The sequence below is a fragment of the Microtus oregoni genome, unplaced genomic scaffold, assembly GCF_018167655.1.
Source record: "Microtus oregoni isolate MIOR12 unplaced genomic scaffold, Mior012 000008F_ref0000371, whole genome shotgun sequence".
Taxonomy (NCBI): domain Eukaryota; kingdom Metazoa; phylum Chordata; class Mammalia; order Rodentia; family Cricetidae; genus Microtus; species Microtus oregoni.
The window spans coordinates 10,822,616-10,845,660 of NW_024543067.1; the positions used below are offsets into that span (position 1 = coordinate 10,822,616).

Here is a 23,045-nt window from a genome sequence, read left to right on the forward strand (position 1 = left end):
TAAGATAGAATTACATCACTTCTCCCTTTCCTTTCCTCACTCCAACACCTCCCATACACCCTCCATCCAGCTCCTCCACTGTCCCTACTCCAACTCTCAAATTGATAGCCTCTTTGATTATTATTGTTCCACGTATAGGAACAAATGTGTAAGTAAAGACTGCTGATTCTATTTTTCTTGCTTGTGTGTATTTGTTTTCAGGGCTGGGCTACTTTGTATTGGATAACCAATTAGGAGACTCGTCGCTGGGTGAAGCTAGTTTTTTCTCTTTCAGCACTCATGTGCCTATAGTTCTTTATGTAGGCGTCAGACCCCATGAGGTTTCCCTTTTCTGTGTTAGCATTGTCCATTGGTATTATCATTGTTAGGTTTTGTTTGTGCAGCTATTTTTAAGAGAGGCAGTCTCACGGAGGACTTCCTAGTATTCTGGCTCTTACAATATGCCATCTACCTACCTGTCTGTCCATCAATCTTGTCTATCTGGAGCTAGGAAATTGAGAGAACAAGTGGCATTTGTCTTTACAGATATTGAATACATTGCTCAAAATAATCTTTCCTAGGTCCATTCATTTACCTGAAAATTTCATGATATAATTTTTCTTCACAGTTATATTCCAACACATATGTATATTATTTCCTATAAATATAGAATGATTCTTGAAGCTTTATCAAATAACTTCGGTGCTATTTGTTTCTCCTCCTTTTATACTGACCTCCGTCCCATCCCCAGCTGAAGTCTCCTTGTTTTTCTGTTTCTCCATAAATATCACCCATATTCTGCTATTCCCTCTCAAGCCTCTCCCTGTGCCTGTGATCCCTTTATACTTTCCTGGTTTGTGTGATTACTCCGTGTGATATAGTCACATCTGAAGATCTGGAGTTAGGAACTGCATACGAGAGAACATGTGGTGTTTGTGAGTCTGGTATAACTCGCTCAATATCCTCTTTTCGAGGTTTATCCACTGACCTGCAAATTTCCCGATTTCACTTTTCCTTATAGCTGAATTGTACTCCACTATGTATAGGTACTACATTTTCATTATCCAGTCATTTGTTGAAGGACATTTCGGTTGTTTTCATTTCCTAGCTATTGTGAATAGGACAATAATGAACTGAACAAGGATCAGGGGAGTAGGATGTCTAGTCTTCTGGACATAAGCCATGGAGTGGTATAGCTGGGTCACATGATAGATTTATTGCTAATATTTTGAGGGTTCTTCCAGAGTGGCTGGACAAATGTGCATTCTCCTCGACAGAGAATGAGGGTCCTCCTTTGCACACAACCTCACCATTATTTCTTGTCAGCTGTTATGTTGATCTTCTCCATTCTGACGAGGGTCAGAGGGAATCTCAAAATTGTTTTAATTTTCATTTACCCAATTGCTAAGGATTATGAACACTTTAAAAGGTATTTCTTGGCCAATTTTTATTTCTTCTATTGAGAACTCTCTGTTTAAATTTCTGGCCCATTTTTTCCCCTTTGGGTCATCTTTTCCTTGACTCCTCGTGCTTTTGAGTTATTTTGGTTATTAATCCTCTGTCAGGTGTGTAGCTGGCAAGGATAATCTCTGTCCTGTATGTTTCTCCTTCACTCACTTGATTGTTTCCTTAGTTTACAGAAATGTGTAGCTCAGTTCATAAAAACCCAGAGACACAAGTTGGCGTTCTACCTGAAGGTCAGAAAAGCCAGCCACTGGCTCTTACCTCTGCCTCAGTCTGAAATGGCCATCCTGCCTCCAGGAATCTCAGAATGAGACTGTGACTGAGAGCTGTCCTACCTCCCTGCCTGCTCCATTTTATATTTCTTTCTAGGGCTGGGATTAAAGGCCTGTACCACTGGGATAAAAGGCATGGACCACCTGGTTTCCATAGCAAACTAGCATGGCTACTGGGATTAAAGGTGTGCACCACCACTGCCTGGTCTGTAAGGTCGACCAGTGGGGCTCTTTTACTCTCTAATCTTTAGGCAAGCTTTATTTACTAAAATATAAATGAGAGCCGGGCGGTGGTGGCGCACGCCTTTAATCCCAGCACTTGGGAGGCAGAGGCAGGCGGATCTCTGTGAGTTCGAGGCCAGCCTGGTCTAGTTCCAGCTAGTTCCAGGACAGGAACCAAAAGCTATGGAGAAACCCTGTCTCGAAAATCAAAAAAAAAAAAAAAAAAAAAAAGAAATATCACTACAAAAATATTTCAGTTTTTTAAAAAAATTATTTATTCTTCTCTCATATATTATATCCCAAACAGTTTCCATATTCCCCTCTCCCTCCAGTCCCCTGCCCCTAAGATTCATTCTTCCTCCATTTACCTTCAGGAAAGAGCATGGCTCTCAGGGATATCAACTGAACATGGTAAAACAAGTTACAAGACTAGGCACAAACTCTCATATCAAGGCTGGATGATGCAGCCCACTCTGAAGAAAAGGGTCTTAAGAGCAGATAAAAGAGTCAGAAATAACTACACCCCTACAAGAACACCAAGCCACACAACTGTAACATAGATAGAGGACCTAGCTCAGACCGATCAGAAGTGTTTTAGTTTTATGAGGTCCAAGCTGTCAATTTTTTGCTCTGGAGTCTTATTTAGAAAGTCCTTTTTTTATACCTTTGTCTTGTAGGATACAGCTTTGATCCTCTTTGAGGTGGTGTTTTGTTTTGCTTTTAATTAATTCTCTGGGAATTTCACATCGTGCACCCCAGTTCTGCTTGTCTCTCAGTCCCTCCATATCTACCCCTAACTCTTGTAGTGTCTCCCTGAATGGAAAGCTAAAAAATGATAAAAATAAACAATAATAAAAAATGGAAAAAAGCCACTTTTCTCCTCCATCTTTCCTGCCTCTCCATCTCTTCTTTATTACACAGGAAAATGAAACTGAAGACAATTGGTAGAGGTTGACATATAATGTACTTCTGACTTGCAACAAAAATGTGCATGTGTTGATTTCTGAGGTCTGAGGCCACATTAATTAATGGTCATGTTTATATTCCAGACCAGCACATTACTGGGAAATGTTCCTAATGTATCCTGTATGGATGAGAAATGCTGTTGTTGGCATTTGTTTTATTTTTTTTCTTGTTTATAGATTCAGATCCTTATCTTTAGAAGGATATTCAAACTAGTAAATGATAGCACTAATTATCTTGTATTTTGTAAAACAGAGTATTTCAACAATTTCAGGAAATATCTAAAATTTTGCTCGTAAATATTTAAAGAATGTTTTGTTTATACAAGACCTACACTAAACGAATGAACAAAGAAATAAATAAAAATTCATAGTAAGTTTTAGGGCAGCCTGAACTGTAGTGTGAGACCTGATTAAAGAACACCTTGCAACACTATGAATTTTATAATATTAAGGAAAATTGTAAAGGAAATTTATGATCATACAGATCTCACTCTTGCTCTTATATGAAACACTTTGAATGACAAAAAGTGGGAGTCTAGTTTTTTGTATCCAGTAGAGCTTAGGTGTTTTTAAACACAAGATGGGACACATCTTGATAAGCCCTGTGGATGACTAGCTACTACTGATGGATGCTTGTCTGAGGCCAGGGACTATTGTCTTAAAATGGAGTGGTGGATTTATGCATTTGCCCACCAGGTGGCAGATGTGCAATGCCTTATCAGAAGCTGGAGCTCTCTGAAGAATCCCGTGTGGAGAATGACTGCCAGGGACAGCCTGGGCTGTCTGCTTCTGCTTGGAAGAAGCGGGGAGGGGTGGGACTAACCATGTAGATGTTTCCCCAGGTCTTCAATGTAGAGGGCACAGCACTTTTCAGAACAAAAGGAAATACGCTATCAGTAAATCGAGTTGCAGTTCCCGTGTAGAGGATTATACAGTGAAACGCCACCGTCATTGGTCAGTCGACCCCAGGGAAAGCAAATGAAGGGCAAGGCATTGAGGTCTTAGCAGAAGCTCAAGAAAACTTAATGAGCTGTTGGCTTAATAGGTGGGGGTGAGCTTTACAGGAAACATTCAGATTATTCCCTTTAGCTGTCAGTCCAATGACCTATTTTCAAGATTCACACTTAATTCTTGGCACCACGTTTTATATTTCTGGCAATTGTTGATGAACTGGACCAATATCGTGAAGTCTTCTGAGGAGCTGTCCTGTAAATTCATGAGGAATTCATCAGACTTGTAAAACTTGAGATGTTTTAGAACTAGGGATCATGCCTTACCTATGGTTCTGATAATATGGGCCTCAAATGCTAAAAGTTCTTCAGTGTGGCTGGAGAGAGACGAACGCTTACAGAGGGAGACCAGGTAGAAACACTCTCATGTGATTTCATCTCTGCGTTCAGTGCTTATGAGTCATACCTAGTTCTGTAGTGTGAGCTCCCAATTATAATCTAACCCGAAAACGTAATTATTACTTTTTTTTTTTTTTACTTTTGGTTGCGTTGATTTCATGCTGAGTTTATTTCAACACCACAAATGGAAAAAATGAAAGTATCTTCAACAAACATTGTTGGTCTAACTGGATGTCAGCATGTAGAAGAATGCAAATCGATCTATATTTATCATCCTGCAAAAACTCAAGACCAAGTGGATCAAAGACCTCAACATAAATCCAGTTATATTGAACCTGATAGAAAACAAAGTAATAAATAATCTCAAACTCATTAGCATAGGAGACAACTTCCTGAACAGAACAACAGTAGCACAAACAATTAATAAATAAATAAATTTGACATCATTAAACTGAAATGTTTCTGTAAGGCAAAAGGCACCATCAATAGGACAAAATGACAGCCTGTAGAATGGGAAAATGTCTTCATCAACCCAACCTCCGACAGAGGGCTGATTTCCAGAATACATAAAGAACTCAAGAAACTAGATATCAACAAACCAAACAACCCAATTAAATAATGGGGTGCAGATCTAAACAGAGAATTCGCAACAGAGGGATCTCAAATGGCTGAGAAACACTTAAGGAAATGTTCAACAGCTTTAGCCATGAGGGAAATGCAAATCAAAACGACTCTAAGATTCCAACTTACACTTTTCAGAATGGCTAAGATCAACAACACATGTGATGCTGGAAATGGTGATGAGCAGGGGAATTTCTCCATTGCTGGCTCACAGGTGCTCACTGAGACTGTACCGACAACCAGGGAGCCTGCCTGAGACTGACCTAGGTCCTCTGCATATATATATATATATATATATATATATATATATATATATTTCTGCATATATATATATATATATATATATATATATATTACAGTTGTGCAGCTTGGTCCTCTTATGGGAGTCCTAACAATGGGAATAGGGGCTCTCTCTGACTCTTTTACTGGCTTTTGGGACCCTACTTCTCATACTCAGACATTTTGCTCAACTTTAACAAAGGTGGAAGTGCTTAGTCTTACTGCAACTTGATATGCCATGTTTTTATTGATAATCATAGGAGACCTCTCTTTTTCTGGATGGAAACTAAAAAAGAGAGGGTTGGGAGGTGGAAGGTGGAGTAGGGGAGAGGGACTGGGATAAGAGGATAAGGGGGAGGCTGCACCTGGGAAGTAAAATAAATAAGTGAATCAAAAAGTAAAACAATAACAACAACAACAAAATGGGTTGGTATTTTCTGCTAACTAGAGAAATTATTTGTACTTACAAACTGAACATCTACCAAGATGATACTAGTATGGTTTTTTGTCATGTATTTGACAAGTAAAATAAAAATTTGGGTTTAAAGTAGACTCTCACAAATACAGCATTTATTTATCAAATTATTGTGGCATAAGTAAAATTTAAATCTAGAATTTGATTATTTATCATAATGATGAAATATAAAATATACTTTGCTTTAAATTTAGAACAAAAATTACAGTGTCATTTGAGTTTCTGAATTTGTTGTTTACTTTTGTAGAATTGAGGATATGCTCTAATTCCTCACTAATTCACACGCAAGTTGCATTTTGAATGTTTACCCCCACGAAACACCTGCCACATTCAAATAAAACTGTAGCTGCAAAATACAGGGAACTTTATTATATTCACAATGAGTCATTTATTGTAGAGCACTATTTTGTATTCCTGGAGACACACAGTTTTTCTCATCATTGTTAACCTTAGTATTATCTGTTTATCTAGGACAGTTAAAATAACAGATGTAAGATGTTTCAAATTCTTTGACTATTTTAGAAAGAACACATATAAAAACAAACATTTAAAATGACTATTTCTGTTCATACATATTACATGTTAGGCATAAGAATATTGTAGATACTTAATCAAAATACTGGGAGTTTTCTGGAAGTTCTAGTGTGACTCTCAGAGATGAAGCATGACCAACTACAATAGGCCAATAATCTCTACCCTTGTTTTTAAATTTATTTTGGGAAATATTTTCCAGCACAATGTAGGTTTGACATTTATACTGAGAATTTATAAAACCAGTTTTAAAACCCAATGTTATGATACTTTTACAGGGGAGTTGAAAAGGAGAACTTTTTGTCTTGACCCTGTCTTTATAATGGCCTGCCATCACACTGTGTGTTATCTGTGCTTCTGTAGGTGGAAACTGGAAGGTTTCAGTCATGACGAGTGACTTTCCAGATGCAGGGACCAGCTCGCAGGTTTACATTGTATTATATGGAGAATACAGAAGCTCAGTGCCTATATATCTTTATGGAAGAGATGGGGCTCGGTTCCAGGCTGGACACAAAGACATCTTTACTGTAAGTCATAAAATGGAGTAAAAACTATTAATGACGTGTGGGAACTTTGTAACGAGTGCAGCTTGTCAAATAGGCCCTTCTTATTAAACACCATATGTCTTGTAGATGGTCAGTTAAAAGAAATTCATAGTTATCTTTGTTCTTGAAGGTTTACCATAAGTCCACCACATGGGAAGAAACATAAGCTAGAGAGAAATACTTTGTCCTTAATAGTCACTGTTTTTATGTGGTCTCGGCCAAACCAGGCTGGCACTAGATAGGCAATTTTCACTCTCCTTCCTGTTTTCCATTAAAGTCTCTCCAGTCTCATTTGGGTCCTGAAGCAGACTTCTTGCAGGACCACATTCTCCCATCCTACCTCCATTCCCTGTAGACTCTATCTAACTTTGGAGTGGACCTAGATTTCCTTTTTCTTATGGACCCTCTCAGCACCTCTTTCTAGTACTCTCTGTTCCTTTGCGTCAGCTCCAGATACCTTGAAGCACTTTTTACCTGGGACCTTCATTGACCATACTTGAAAGGGACTCAGTTGGGTGGTTCACATTGTGTTTATTATCTTCCATACACTCTTGCTATTCTCACCATCAACCTGGTAACAACCTACTTGTGGGTACCCCTCTTCCCACCTCAACTCCATCTGTGGAAGACTCTAACTCTTGGTTTGGACCCAGGGTCCCCATGGCCCTTCTATCCCTATCTCTTCAGATTAGTTTTTTTTTTTTTTGCCTTATTTCAACCTGCTTGTAGGAATCACTCTTCCAACTGTGCTTCCAGCTCCCTGAAGACGCTCCCTCTTGGTGTGGACAGGATCCACTTAGCTCTTTCCTGAAGTGCCTCTCAGCTTATACTCCTACCCCACTTCTCTGCTACCCAGGAACCTGCAGAAGCAGTCTCTTCCAAGAAACCCACACCCACCACAATTTCTTAAGATCCGGAGAGGGCAACAGAAACCAAGGAAAGGAACACGTCCCCATCTAAGAAGACCAGATATCATGAACTAGAATCACCTCAATCATCCCAAACCAGATGCCTAGATGATACTAACACAAACCACAAACATTAATAGTAAGACAATGTCCGTCCACCAGAACACATACACCCTACTATAGTAGGTGCTAAGAAAAGGCATGAGAATCACATGCACAAATAAAAGACACATTTGTATAAGTTTTGGTGGTTTGTGTGTTTCTATAAAATTTCTAGTAAATTTAGTTTTTATTTATTAACATTATACATAATATTTCCATGACTATATGCTAGACTTTTTAACCCTTTTTATTTTTTGTGAAGTTTTTACACAACATCTTATATTAAATTTCTGGTTTTACCAATTTAAATCTTTTTCTTTTCTTAACAGAGTAGTCAAAGAACTGTAATTTCTGTTAATAATTTCTCTGAAAAACTGCCTTTGCTTGATGAGTTATTTTATTTTCTAATATGTATTTATCACTTTAATTTTTATCATTTTTTCCACTCAGCCAGTTTAGGGTTTCATTTACTCTGAACTTTCTTTTAATGTTGAAAGCTGGACTATACATTTATGGTGTTTTTTCCTTTTTATATATGTGATTACAGTTATGAATATGACTCATAGCTTACTTACACAACTTTCTATATGTTGTGTTTTGGTTTAGTTTATCCTCATGTATTTTATAGTTACTGTGGAATTTCTTGTTTGACCAACTCACTGAGAATATGCTCTTTAATTTACATATAACTTTCCCAGTTTTCCTTCTCATATTTATCTCTAGTTTTATTTCACTGTATTTAGATACTATATATTATACATAATATCTATATCTACATTTGTTTGTTTTAAAATATCCTTCCTCCACATCTTTGTCAGTGTATTACTTTATAGTATGGACTTTCAATTTACTTCATAAGGCCAAGCAGACCTCAAACTTGCAACCCTTTCCTTTCTGTGTGCTGGAGTTAAAGGTGTGTACCACCATACCTAATCATAATCTTTAAAATTTCTACCATTAGTATTTTTAACATATCATTTATATTAAGGAATGTTCTGTGCATACTTGAGGAGATTATATATTTGTTGTTGTTGAATGAATGTTGGATAGATATTAGGCCATGTTGGTGAGATCTTCTTCCTTCTGATTCTGTTTATTTTTTCTGTCATTTAGCCATGTTTCTACAGTTTATTATAGTGGACTGTCTGTTTCATTACACAATCATTTCAAATTTTTCTTTCTTGGGAATGGGTGTACAACTTAGTGACACAGCAATGTTTTCAACATATGTAGGGCCCTGGGTTCAATCTATAGCACCACATTTGGTATGTTTCAGTGCTCTGAGGTTGGGATACATATTTGTCATTCTGATGTCTTTATGAATTGACCCCTTTATCAGTATGCAATGTTCTTGTCTGAGTTGTGTTAAGAAGTATAACTAAAACATGTTTTCTTGACTCTTTTGTAGATCACAATTGGGGATATAGGAAAACCATTTAAGATTCGCATTGGCCACACTAATTCTGGATGCTCCCCATCTTGGCACTGTAAGGGGGTAAGAATATCTTCTCATTCCCATTTTACACCAAATTTTCTACAAATTTTCTTCCGAAATCATGCTTCAAGGAGACATTTTGTAAGTGCTATAGGAATTGATGGAATCACTAATGTAAGTATTATAGCTTTGACAGAAAGGTATCCTGACAGCTAGGAGCCAAGGAATACCGTAAAGTCACACAGCACAACAAGAGATTCATTGGAAGGAGAGTGACTGTCTCCGCTCAGCAGAGAAACAGCAAAACCTAAGAAAGGTACAAGGCTTACAGACAATTTCTTGGGACAAAGGTGGAACTATTCAGGGTGGAGTTTTTCAGGATGGAGAGTGGTAGGGTTTCATTTCCAGAAGTGGACTTTTTATTCTGTAGGATGGGGGCAGGCTCCATCAGTTAGGGCAGTTAGAGTATTCTTTGGGTAGAACCTGGCAATTTGAGGTCTTTGGTAGAGGGATCCTGCTACTAATGTGGCTTGAGTGGTTTACATTCTGTCTTTTTTGTTTATTATTTATAGACAATCAGGTCATGGGAAATGGGGTGATGTCATTAAACTGCTTCCTGTTGAATCAGAGTGTCAATCTTTACAGCCTCCACGATCTTCACTTGATCTTTACAATCAGGTTATAATCAGGAGTCACTCTCCTCTGGCTCTGTAAATAGAGGCTCGGAATCCTGTAATAACAGCTGTTTACAAGTCTGGTTAGAGATCTTTTGAATCTGTTGTTGAAAAAAAATCTAAATTAAAAAGTCTATAAGGCAGGGTGCAACTGGTAGGATTAATAAAAACAGGAGAAAGAGGATGAAGAAGGGCAACATCTAATTCCACAGGGATTGTAAATGAGCATCCAGCCAAAGAAATTAAACTATTTATTACATTTTTGGAGATCCATCTGGAGATGTCAGGTCTTGTCTATTACTGTACCTAACTAGTTGACAGAGAAGCAACATTCCTCCCTGACGAAGAGAAAAAGACCATCGCTATTTGTTGTTAGTGAGTCTAATCCTCACTGCTTTTGTAGGACTTATGGTGTCCCAGTCGGTCTATTTGGCCACTGAGGGTAAGGGTGGTCTGAGCGACCTTTTGGAGATCTTGAATGAAGTAAGAGGAAAAAACCAATGGTAAATAGCTAAAGAAGTAGCGACTTCCAAGTTTTGGCACCAATATGTAAGTGTTACAGATCTGGAGCCAAAGGTATCTTGGCTGTCAGAAGCCAGGCTATACCTGCAAGTCCTGCAGCTCTGAAGTGAAAGGTATCCTAGATGTCTGAAGCCAGGCTATACTTCCAGCTCTGAAGGGAAAGGTAGCCTGGCTGTTGGAAGCTACACTGTAACTACAGATAAGAAGGGAACAGTATCCAGGCTGTCTGAAGCCAGGCCATACCTGCAGCTGTGAAGGGAAAGATATCTTGGTCCACCTATGTGACTTTTGTAGTAAAAGTAAACAAAGCTAGGAGCCCTGTGGTGACACTTACCCAGTAGAAGGGGAGAGGCAAGTTAGAACAGATAGAAGAGGAAACAGCTGGAGAAGTCCAAGCGTCCTAGTAAGTAGAATTGCACATGTGGCGGGCCTTGAAGGCTGTTGAGGGGAGTATGCCCAAGTGGTGGGCAGCCCAAAGGGTGCAGAAGATTCTCTCTGAAAAGATTACAGTCCTCTGAGGTTATGGAGAGAGAGTGGGTATTGAGCCTGGGCAATATATTTGGTGGGGTTTGATGAGGCTGGTAAAGGTGTAACCCTACCACGACAAAAGGGGAACAAGAAAATGTGTTTCTTTAGAATTCCATCAGGATTAAGTAGGTGGCCCCAGTGTCCAGGAGGAAAGAGTTAGATCACCCTGATATGGTTATGTCTACTTAAGGCTCCCAGGGAGAGATGGTCATGGTCAGGCCAAGGGTGCTCAGGCCCCTCAGGAGTCTGTGGCTAGATACAGGAGGCCAGCTGAAGTGATGTCTGGGCTTGATGTCCCCATGCCACAAGGAATAAAGGTACAGTCAACACACAATGCTCTACTTGATTGCACCTTGGAAATGGTCTGGGTGACTTATGAGGGATTAGACAGGCCCAGGAGTCCAGCGAACCTCCTGACAGCATCTGAAACAGAGATCAGGGTTTCTCAGATTTGGAAGGTCAGAAAGCCTGGGCAGTTGCTATGGCCAGTTGAAGGGCCTTTGCGAGCCCCAGGGATTTATGTATCGGGGCTATAAATGCATTTAAAGAAAACCAGGATCCATTGCAAGGAGGCTACCAAATCTGGTTCTAGAGTTTGAGTCATTAAAATACATGAGCAAAGGGTTTGTGGAATCTTTCTCTGCAGTTAAGGAGAGTTGCTGAGGCCAAAGAATGTGCAGCAGACTAGTCTGCATGAAGACTCTAAAAGGGCAAGAATCTCTGAAGGGCTGTTGTATGAAACTATTGAAGTGCAGTCTAGATTTCACCAGAGAACCCAAAATATTAGAAGAGCCAGAGACATATTTGCCAAGGAAAGCTGCATATAAAGCAAGGAACCACCCTAGGAGAACAGAGTGCATTCTGGGCAGGAACTCTAATGGAAGAGTAATCCAAGCTCTTTAACATTGAAAATGTAGGTATAAAATTTGTTGTTTGAGTCCAGCCCTGATGAGGTTCAGGTTTCAAAGAGGAGGTGTGACTTAGTGACGGAAAGGAGGAGACTAACATGATCTGAGGGTGAATCAGGGTGGCTGTCACTCTTTTTGAAAAAAAAATGTTGCTCCTTTATAAATATAATTGTACAAATGATTAAATAGAAGTTGTAATTAAAAGTCTCCCAACCAGGAAAAAAAAAAAGCCAAGCAAGCAAGCAAGCAAGCAAGCAAGCCCAGGGCCAGATGGATCCAGACTTCCAACAGATTACCACAAATACTACTCATATTCTGCAAAGTTGAAACTGAAGGAGCATTTTCTGATTCTTTTTATGAGGTTGAAACTACATTGGTATATAATCCCCCCAAAAAAGAAAATTACAGACTAATTCACTTTATGAGCAAAATGCAAAAATTTTCAACAAAATAATTGCAAATTGAATTCAAGAACACATCAAAAAGTTGATTTTATTCCAGAGAGTCATGGATGATGCAATATATGAAAATCCATAAATGTAATGCACCACATAAACCATATGAAAGACACAATCCAATTGATAATCTCATTAGATGTCAAAAAGGCTATTAAAAACCAACAGTTCTTTTTAACAACATGATGAAAGTCCTAAAGAGACTAGAGATACAGGGGACATACCTCACCATAATAATGGTAATATACAGCAACCCACAGTTAACGTCTAAAAGAGAGAAACTCAGGACAAGACAAGGATGCCCACTGATTTCATACCCATTCATTGTAGTCTTTGAAATCTTAATAGAGCCAGAAGACAACTGAAGGACACCAAGGAATACAAACAGGAATGTAGTCAAAGTATCTTCATTTTTAGATGATAGTGTTTATACATAAAAGACCCTGGAGACTCTCTCTACCAGGGAACTTCTACAGTTGATAAAGACTTTCAGTACAGTAGCAGGATATTACATTAACACACAAATGCAATAGCCTTCCTGTGTAAAAATGATTAAACAAGCCGAGATAGCAATCAAGGAAGCAATACTTTTCACAATAACCTCAAAAATAGCTCAGAATATCTCTAACCAAGCAAATTCATGAGTTACGTAATAAAAATGTAAGATATTGAAGAAGAAATAGGAGATACCAGATGATATAAAAATTCCCATACTTGTGGATCAGTAGAATTAAAATAGAGAAAGTGACCATTCTATAAAAGCAAATTCAATAAATCTCCATCAAAATTCCAAAGCATTTTTCACAGAAATCAAATGGACAATTTTTATCCTTTTGGATGGATATGGGAACACAAAATCCAAAATAGTGAATAATAAAATCACTGCTGAAAGTATCACCCATCCTGATTTCAAGTTGTATTTCAGAGATATAGTAATAAACCCAGAATGGTATTGGCATAAAGTCAGACATGTTGATTAATGGAATGAAATTGAAGATGCAGAAAAAAAACTGTACACCTATGGACAACTTTTTTCGACAAAGAAACCAAAAATACAAACTAGAAAATAGCTTCTTCCACAAATGCTATGTATAACCTATACCCAAATAACACTGCATTGCATTACAGAGACACTTGCTCATCTGTGTTCATTACTGTTGTATTAGTAATAGCTAGAAATTAGAAACAGCCGAGATGTCCATCAGCTGGTGCATTTACACATGAAAAAAAGGTCCATTTACACAACAGAAGATTATTCAGCTGTTAAAAAAATAAGACATTCAGAGATTCATTGTTTGGGATAGAAGAAAAATCACCCTGAGTGAGTTGACCTGGATCCAAAAAGGCAAATATTATGTTTTCTCTTCTATGTGGATGTTAGTTTTTAAACTTTTAATATGTGTACTACAATCTGAATAACTGCATAGTTTAGTTATAGAATAAGATATTGAGGGAAAGAATGATCTCCCAAGAAAGATGAAAATAGAATATAAAGTTATGGAAAGGTTAGAACTGGAAGACTGAATCGGGGAGGGGAATGGAAAAGAGGAGTAGGGGAGGGAGTGTGAGGAAAGATAACTAACATTAGGACCATTTGAGTGTCATGTGGCAACCTACCAATGTAGAATCTTCCTAAACTGTATACATAATTAAAGCAATCTAAATGGAGTTACCAAATAATGGAGGAGATAATGCCTCGACTAATTTTTGCCATCATTTGTTAGGCAAAGCTTACATCTACTTGAATCACTGGCCAAAGGGGCTTTATGGCCATCCTCAAACATCATATACTGTTGCCAAGGGTATTGGTTTCCCTTCACAAAGCGATAAGGTCCTATTGCTTAAGATAACACTTATATATCTCACTTAACTTGGTGAAGTCAAGGTGTTCATAATGAGAGCTCTCACCTCTACTTACTAGTGTTCATGATACTGAAGGCACTATGCAGGACACAAGAGGAGAAAGGTAGCCATCAACCACTTTACAAATCCTTGCATCTGTAAAGATGACCTGCCTGAATGATATGTTGGTTTAATAGTGGCACCGATTTTGCACAAGTAGTCAGTCTTCTGATTGGATTCAAGTCCTGCTCCATAAGATGGAATGCAAGTCTGACACTGCTTGGGTAGTCTAGAACTTGAAACTGGATATTCCATAGGGTTAGGGAAAGGCAAATACTATGTTTCTGCTTAACGACTCCTATTGGCATTCTGCCTTACCTATAGATCATATTTCTTCTTTTCATAGATGGGAACTAACAGAGACTCAAACTGGGCAACATACAGAGAATGAAAGATTTTGGGATAGTCTGTTTTGTAGGGGATCTCTTCATCAAACTTCTCACTTTAGGGCTCGAGAACTGTGCAGAAGAAGAGGAGAAAAGATTGTAAGAGGCAGAGAGGATGGAAGACTCCAATGAAACAGTGTCTTCCAGGTACATATGAACTCACATAGACTGTGGCAGCGTGCACAGAAACCTCACGGGTTCAAGTCAGACAGAGTTCCAATGCTGACAGGGTGAAGTAGACACGATCTACCATTCCTAATCCCAAAGCTATCTGCTATTGACACTTGCAAAAAATTAGTTTCCTCTAATGGAGTACCACTGAATACATTTACCATACTTAAGGGTAGGTTCTATGTAGACAACCAACATAAAATAAACTCAATATGTATGTTTTTAAAACTTTTATAGACTTATTTTATGTTGCTTTGTTTTGGTATTTTTTGCCTTATTGTTCTTTTGGTTTCCAATATTGTGAGTTTGTGGGTTTTTAGGGGGTATTGGTTTGTGTTTCTTTCTTTTTTTATTTAGTGTTTAGAAATATTTTTTTTGCCTGTTTGCTTTTTACAGAGAGGGAGAAAAAGAAAGACTGTAGATGTAAGGACTTAGTGATCTAGTGAGGGCCTGGGAGAAGTCGGGGAGAAGGAAGTATGATCAGAATATATTATGCAAAAAATATCAGTAAAAGAGGAGGGTAAGCACAGTTGGGAAAATTGGGCCATAGGCAGAAAGAAACCATCTGGAGGAATGTGGAGGGGTAAGGCTGGAGTCAGTGGGACAAAGGGAATAAACAAGAATAAGGTGCAATGATACACATTATGAAGAACTCTGATGAAACCTATTTAAAAGTTATAGACATAATTCTATTTGAAATGAATGTCTTATAGACAAAATACAATTGGAACAAATTTTCATTTAACAACATTGACAAAACATTTATTTTGTTGACAAAGGGATGTACCTCATGCGTGAACTAATGTTCTGAAAGGTGGTTTATAAGTCCAGTTTATACAGCACTTCAACAAAGAGAGTTAAATTGCTTGGAAACATGTCAAAACAATGGAAAAGGATTTTGAATGCTAACGTTGGTGAACTGTGTGTTAGCAACTAGGGGTGAAATGATGAGAGACAAGGCTAGAACTTATCATTAATAAAGCTTTTAGTGTCTGCTGCAGGTGCCTTTAAGTCTTTGGTGATTGTCTTAATTAGGGTTTCTATTGCTGTGATGAAACACCATGACCAAAAGGCAGGTTGGGGAGGAAAAGGTTTATTAGGCTCAGAGTTTAGCATTAGTATGTATCACTGAAAGAAGCCAGGATAGCAGCTCAAAGATGGCACAATCCTGGAGGCAGGAGCTGAGGCAAAGTCCAGGAGGAGTGCTGCTGATTTGCTTCTCCTGTCTTGCTCAGCCTGCCTTCTTATAGAGCGTAGCACCATCATCACCCCGGGGATGGCACTACCCACCACGGCTGGGACCTCCAGCACCGATGACTAATTGAGAAAATGCCTCCCAGCTGGATCTCATAGAGGCATTTTCTCAGCAGAGGCTCCTTTCTCCCCGATGACTCTAGCTTGTGTCAAGTTGACCCACAAAACACCAGCCAGTACAATGACTAATCATGTATTAGAAAATATTCGTAATTTGTCTATTTTATTTGAATTGATGTATGTATTTATTTACGCATGAATAATTTAAATAATTCTGTAAAAAAAACTGTACAGGTGTTTGAAGTTGAACTGAATACGTTTTACCTTATGATATACCCAGGAGCCTATGGATGCCAGATAGTGGTATGTGCTGGTTTGTACAGAAATAGTCCTCATAGATTCCTGTGTTTGAATACTTGATTCTCAATGTGGTGAAACTGTTGAGAAGGATTGGGAGTTCTGGCCTTGTTAGAAGAGGTGTGTCACTGGGGATATGCTTTGAGGTTTCCAATAATGCTGCCATTTCCAGTGTACCTCTCTCTGGCTCCTGCTTGTGGCTCAAGATATGGGCTCCCAGCTGTTCCTTCCACCATTCCTTTGCTCTGCCATCATGGACTCTTACCCTCTAAAACCATAAGCCAATTAAACACTTTCTTTTTTAGGTGATCTTGGTCATGGTGTTTTATCACAGCAATAGAAAAGTACCTAATACACTTGGTAAATTTTCTTTCTTGCAGTTTTATGAGAGAATACATTGAAAAATTCATGGAAGGTGAATAATTTTACTGTGTTATTAGGGATGAGTAATGTTAGTAATGCCATAACCTTTACCTTAAAGTCGTAAAGATTCTCGAAGCAGGATGGAAAATTAAGTTTGCTTTGTGAAAAGTAGTGGCTAGTTCAAAATTACTCCCTGTGAGAATCAAGTATTTCAAATGTATAAGCCTATGGGCGCATTCTTATTCAAACACCATAGTGGTATTCCATGATTTGGTTAATAACTCAACTCCATGCTAATGCCTGTTTTATAATCTACATTTGTCTCAGCAGAACATACATCCGAATATCAGTGTGTTTCTAGATGAATATTTCTCATAGGACTCATTGTGGGGGTAAAAATCAGAACAAATAATATTTGCAATGAATTGACATAAGATTTCAAAAATGTTAATAATGATTACTTATGTGAGTATTACAAAAATCTGAGAAAAATTTAAAGTCTATAAGATTCACTACTGTGAATGTTTCTAGGTATAATCTGATAGAGTATTGGAACAGAAGCCAATCACACAGGTCTGTATATAAAACTATTAGAAACAAAACAATAAAATGTATAATATGAAATAAAAAAACAAAAAAAACCAAAAAAAACCCAAAATTACTCCCTGTATAAGATAATGTTCTTTTTGCCTTTTAGACTTTCAAAGGATACAAAGTTGATACTTAGTTACATAACATTTTTATTTTGTTGAATAAGTCTATAAAAGTTTATCATAAATCCATTTTCCATCTAATTTAGTTACTAGCCAATAGCTAATGTTATATTAATTATGAAGCTAGTGTGCTGCGACACTAGTTTGAAAAGGTTATGTGATATCGTAATGGAAAAATACAACAGTCAGAGGGAAATATCCTTTCATCTCCCTCTAGCACAAATACATTCTCATCGCAAGAGCTCTCCCGCCTGAGAGCCCGTGGAGAAAGAACTTCCCCTGCTGCAGGAGGGGAGGTGGTGGGATTGAACTAGGACTTTGTGCATGGTAAACTTATATCCACCTCTGAGCTGCTCCACTTCCCAAGACACAACTGCTCCAAGACACATTCTTTATTCAGAAACTTATTCTAAGTATATATATATAAAAACCTTGCACAGTTTGTTGTTTTGGCTAAATAAGATTCCAGATAGTAGGCTATTACCATTTTATTCAAAACTCTGTAATTTGTAAGTTTGAACTATGACTTAAGTATCAGACTTGGACAAAATCCACCTTATTATTTGATACTTTTTTTTTCTATTACAGATTGAATTGCAAAATACAAATTCTGGAGAAAAGTTTTATATTCCCGTTCAACGATGGCTGGCACAAGAGCAGGAGGATGGCGAGATCTGCCGAGAATTCCCAATTTTAAGTAGAGGACAACCTGTCCTTCCAGGTAAGGAGGAGTGAAGTTCAGGTAAAAGCAACCTGCTCAAATGTGGAACAACAAGGAACTCAATAAATCCATGTTGAATAAGTGATTGAATGAGTGATTAATATGGTTAATGTTGAAATCAATTATTGTTGCTCTTATGAAAAATGCATGCAAATGTTCTTAAATTGTTTTTTTTCAAATATTTATTTATTTATTATGTCTACAATATTCTGTCTGTATGCCTGAAGGCCAGATGAGGGCGCCAGATGTCTTTACAGATTGTTGTGAGCCACCATGTGGTTGCTGGGAATTGAACTCAGGACCTTTGGAAGAGCAGGCAATGCTCTTAACCACTGAGCCATCTCTCCAGCCCCGCTTAAATTGTTTTATACATCAGTGTTCAGTAATATGTTCATATTGCAGTTAGTCCTATTGGAAGGTCGACTGAAATGCCACTTAATGAAAATAAGATTAATTAATAGAAGATAATACTCAACATTTTCTAGAGCAGTGGTTCTCAGCTTTCTTAAATTGTGACCCTTTAATACAGTTTCTCATATTATGGTGACCCCCTGACTATAAAATTATTTTGTTACTACTTCATAACTGTTATTTTGCTACTGTTATGAATTGTAATGTAAATATTTTGGAGATGGAGGCTTTCTAAGGGGGTTGTGACTCACAGGTTAAGAACTGCTGCTCTACAGCAATAGAACTAAGTGAATAGAATAGTGGGTTTGTTCTCCTGTCTCGCACAGCCTATACCCAGTAATATACCTAGTATAGTCTTGGTGTTCAGTAGTGGCTGCCTTCACACTGGAGAGACCAAGAACAGGTAACTCTCTCAATCTACCAGGCTGAATGCTTCTGCTGTCCCTCCCTGGCACTGCAGGCCTGAGGAGTTCTAACCAGGCACTGGTGTTCAGTCTATGCTGGAGGCCTACAGAAATTATATTCTATTATTAATGAAACAATGTAGCAGCAGAGGCAGCAATAAGAGTATAGTAGTTGAACTCATCAACAGGGTGGTTGAACTTGCCAGGGAAGTGCTAAGGCAAACAGGAGAAGAACCAAGTTTTTCTGTTGGTCTCTTTTATAAGGCTCATTTTATGTAACATTGATTAAGAAAATCCATTAATCTATAAAGCAAAGGAAATTATAAGCTGAGTAAAAATGGAGTCTACAAAATAATAATCATTTCCATCCATACATTTGAGAGAGAATTAATATTCAGATTATAAAAGAAAACTTAAGAATCAAGGAAACAAGCAACCTAAGAAAAAAGTTATGAATCTGAATAAAGAGTATTCATCAGAACAAATAAAAATGGCTAACAAACATCTTTATTGTGTTTAATGTTTTTAGTAAACAAGGACATACAAATTAAAATACTCCGTAATCTTACCACAGTCAGAATTGCTAACACCCATAAAACAATGAACAACAAAGGCTGATGAGGATACAGTGTAGGCAGAGGCTGCTTGCTTGTTTCCCTGCAGCCCAGACCCCAAATATCACACAGTGTAGCATCCGGGATACTACGTGTACTACAGTACTACGCCTATAGTGCAGTGTCTACACTATGAGATGTTTCGAGTTCATGAGTCAGGCTAGGGCCGGAAGATTTAAACACAAAGACATACAGAGACACAGGGCATCTTTGAAACAAGAATGCCCGCTTTATTGTGCTCAGGGGCAGCTTATGTAGTGAAAAATCCCCAGCATTCAGGATTTTTCAGCTGCAAGCCACCAGAAACCATTCCCTTGCCATCAGCGTCTCCTGCTCCTGGCAGCTGCAGGCTGTTCAGAGCAGAGGAAAACAAGTTGTTTACAGGAAATTCAGGGTCTGGTGGCCTGCAGTCCCCAACAACACAGAAACTATATTAATTACAATACCGTTTGGCTAATGACTCTAGCATATTACTAGCTAGCTCTTACACCTTGAATTAATCCATTTCTATTATTTTATATTTTACCATGAGGCTCATGGTTTACTGGTAAGTTTCCCAAGCATCTATCTCCTTTGGAGGCTACATGGCATCTCCTTGACTCCGCCCTCTTTTCTCCTCTATCTCTGCTTGGAATTTCCACCTTGCTCTATTCTGCCCTGCCAGAGACCCAAAGAAGCTTCTTTATTAACCAATGGTAACAAAGCACATTCACAGCATCCAGAGAGGAATCCCACATCAATACAGGGGAAGGATTATTATACCCTGGTATAGCTGCTATGGGAATACATATAGCGAAAACTCAAAAGGTAAAAATAGACCTACCATCTGACCCAGATATAACACTCCTTCACATTTATCAAAAGACTCATATCCTACTGCAGAACTCTTGCTTAGAATATTCTTTGCAGTTCTATTCGCAATAGCCAGAAAAGGGACACAGTCTAGACATCCTTTAACTGACGAATGGATGATAAAAAGGTGCATATGCACAATGGAATTCTATTTAGTTATATAGAAAAATTAAGTCATGAAATTTGCAGGTATATGGATTGAATTAGCTTGAATTAGAAAAAAAATATACCGAGTGAGGCAATTGAGACTCAGAAAAACAAAAGCTTCATGTATCATTTGTGGATCCTAGTTATGAATATTTAGATTGAGCATGTAATCTGAGGTAACTACAGAAGCCAGATAGTAAAAGGGACTTATGGGAAAGGGATGGAGGACATTTGACTAGAAGCTTAGTAGGACATGGGTGCTATAGAGGGAAAGGGGGGAAAACAGGAGGAGGAGACGTAAATGGAGAGGAGAGCTGGAGCATAATATACAGCAAAAATGAGGATGGAGATACAAATAAATTTAAAGGTGTTTGTAAAAACTATAGGGGAACATTATTTTATAAACTCAAAATAATATTACCTCACAAGAGCCATAGACTATCTAACTGAAACTCTGGTGCCAGATCTGGAGACATTCTTTAGAATCCTTGGCCAAGAGGGGCCAAGAAAACCCCAAACAGTACAAGCTGGCACTGTTGCCACAATTATTAGAATTTCAAGGTAAGACCCTGTTGCTGTGTCTTACGATATACTTCAGACATAGGACATGGAGGATCTGAGCTCAAACTTGGGCCTACATATTAACATATTTTTATCTGTATCCTCTTCGAGTAGTTTCAAAGTTTACAGTTTTACCTTAATTAATTTGGAATAGAAAGATGAAGATCTAGTTTAACCTTTCTGCATGGGTATATATAGTTTTCTCAGCGGCAGCTGATGGCTGTAGCTCCATGGATTTATTCTTTGTTTCCACTCTTCTGTTCTGTTCCGTTCTATTGCTCTAAACATTGATTTTTGTACCAGTACCATGTTGCTTTTGTTATTCTGATTTTGGAGTGTGTTTTTTTTGAGACAGAGCAACACAATTCATAATCAGTTACTATTATATCTCCAACCTCTCTCTTTTTGTGGTTATTCTGACTATTTGAGGCCCTTTGTATTTATTTGTATTTATCTGCCTTCCTTCCTCTATCCTCCACTCTGTGTGTGTGTGTGTGTGTGTGTGTGTGTGTGTGTGTGTGTGTCCATCTCTCTTTCTTTCATTTTGTTTTTTTTGATGTGGGATGTCCTTAAGTATATGTGTTCCTTTTCTTGGTTGATGAGTAAAGCTGTTTCAGTCAAGGGCTCAGCAGAGTGAAGCCAGGTGGGAAATTCAAACAGACAGAGATAGGTAGATAGATAGATAGATAGATAGATAAAAAGGCAGAGTAGAGGAGATGCCATGTAGCCACCAAAGAAGAAACCTGCCATAATATTACCAATAAGCCACAGTCTCATGGTGATACATAGATTAATAGAAATGGGTTAATTTAAGATGTAAAAGCTAGCTAGGAATATGCCTGAGCCATTATCTAAGAGTGTTGTAATTAATATAGTTTCTGTATGATTATTCAGGTCCTTAGCTTTCTCAGAGTCTAGCTTCATGTAGGATGTACTGGTGGCAGACATTTTTTTTTTTTTTGCCACAACTCTGTGGAGTTTCAATGTCCCTGACACTGCCCAGAAGCATGGTGCCGTATGCTCATAAACACCATGTTTGGTGGCAGGGCCTCTTAAAAGAACTTCAAGGTTCTTGCAGCTAAAGTTGAGTCAGAAAGCTTCTCTTAAAGGAGATGCATGTTTGATCTATTAGTGCAGGCTTATTATTAACTTCATCTTGTAACTTAAATTAATCAATAATTCTTGTGTATGTTTTGCCCCGAGGCTTGGTACCTTTTCTCAGTGACAATTCATCTTGCTTCTTCTCCATGTGGTTGCTGACTGTGTCTCTGTCTTTCTTCTTCCCAGAATTCTTAGTCTGGTGCTCCTGCCTATAATTCCTTCCTGGCTACTGACCAATCAGCATTTTATTAAACCGATATGAGTGACAAATCTTTGCAGTTGTAGAAAAGCATTATCCCACAGTAGGCTAATTTGAAGAATTTTGTATCAATGGTGTTGGCAGAAGAGATCTCAAAACAGCCTTGTGCTGTGTCACATGATTATTAGTGACCAGTCTTATGCAGATCTATAATGAAAAAAAGCAAGCTAAGCAAGGAAAAAATACAGTTTAAGAAGAAAACAGGGAATATTTAAAAGGCCAAAGTGCAAAATCTCTTTGCATACTCCTAGCAATCTCTTAATAGCAATCCCCTGTAAAATAAAAATGAAAAGTAGGATCACATACTTCCAAAATAGAAAGGTAGAGGTCATGAATTCCAAAGGAGAGGAAAGGGGGCATGGTGAAGAAATACTGAACCAAAGTAAGGTCTAAAACCAGCATGGCTAATTCCACACTCTGAGAACACTCACTGGCCTAGCTTTCCTGCCTACCTAAGTTCTGCCTTGCTATAGGTCCAAAAGCAGTTTCTTTATTCATTAATGGTAATCACAGCACACAGAGGGCACTTCCACATCACCTTCCTTCCTTCCTTCCTTCCTTCCTTCCTTCCTTCCTTCCACCCTTCCTTCTTCCC

At 38.2% G+C, this 23,045-nt stretch overlaps 1 protein-coding gene across 1 annotated transcript in view; it reads left to right on the forward strand.

Annotated features, from left to right (window-relative positions):
- Positions 1-23,045, forward strand: part of Rp1 (RP1 axonemal microtubule associated) — a 113,113-nt gene that overhangs the window by 10,591 nt on the left and 79,477 nt on the right. The window contains exons 3-5 of the mRNA XM_041657697.1: positions 6,521-6,684; positions 9,121-9,207; positions 17,969-18,101. Of these exons, the coding sequence (XP_041513631.1) occupies positions 6,521-6,684; positions 9,121-9,207; positions 17,969-18,101 (384 nt within the window). The remainder of the gene's footprint in view (positions 1-6,520; positions 6,685-9,120; positions 9,208-17,968; positions 18,102-23,045) is intronic.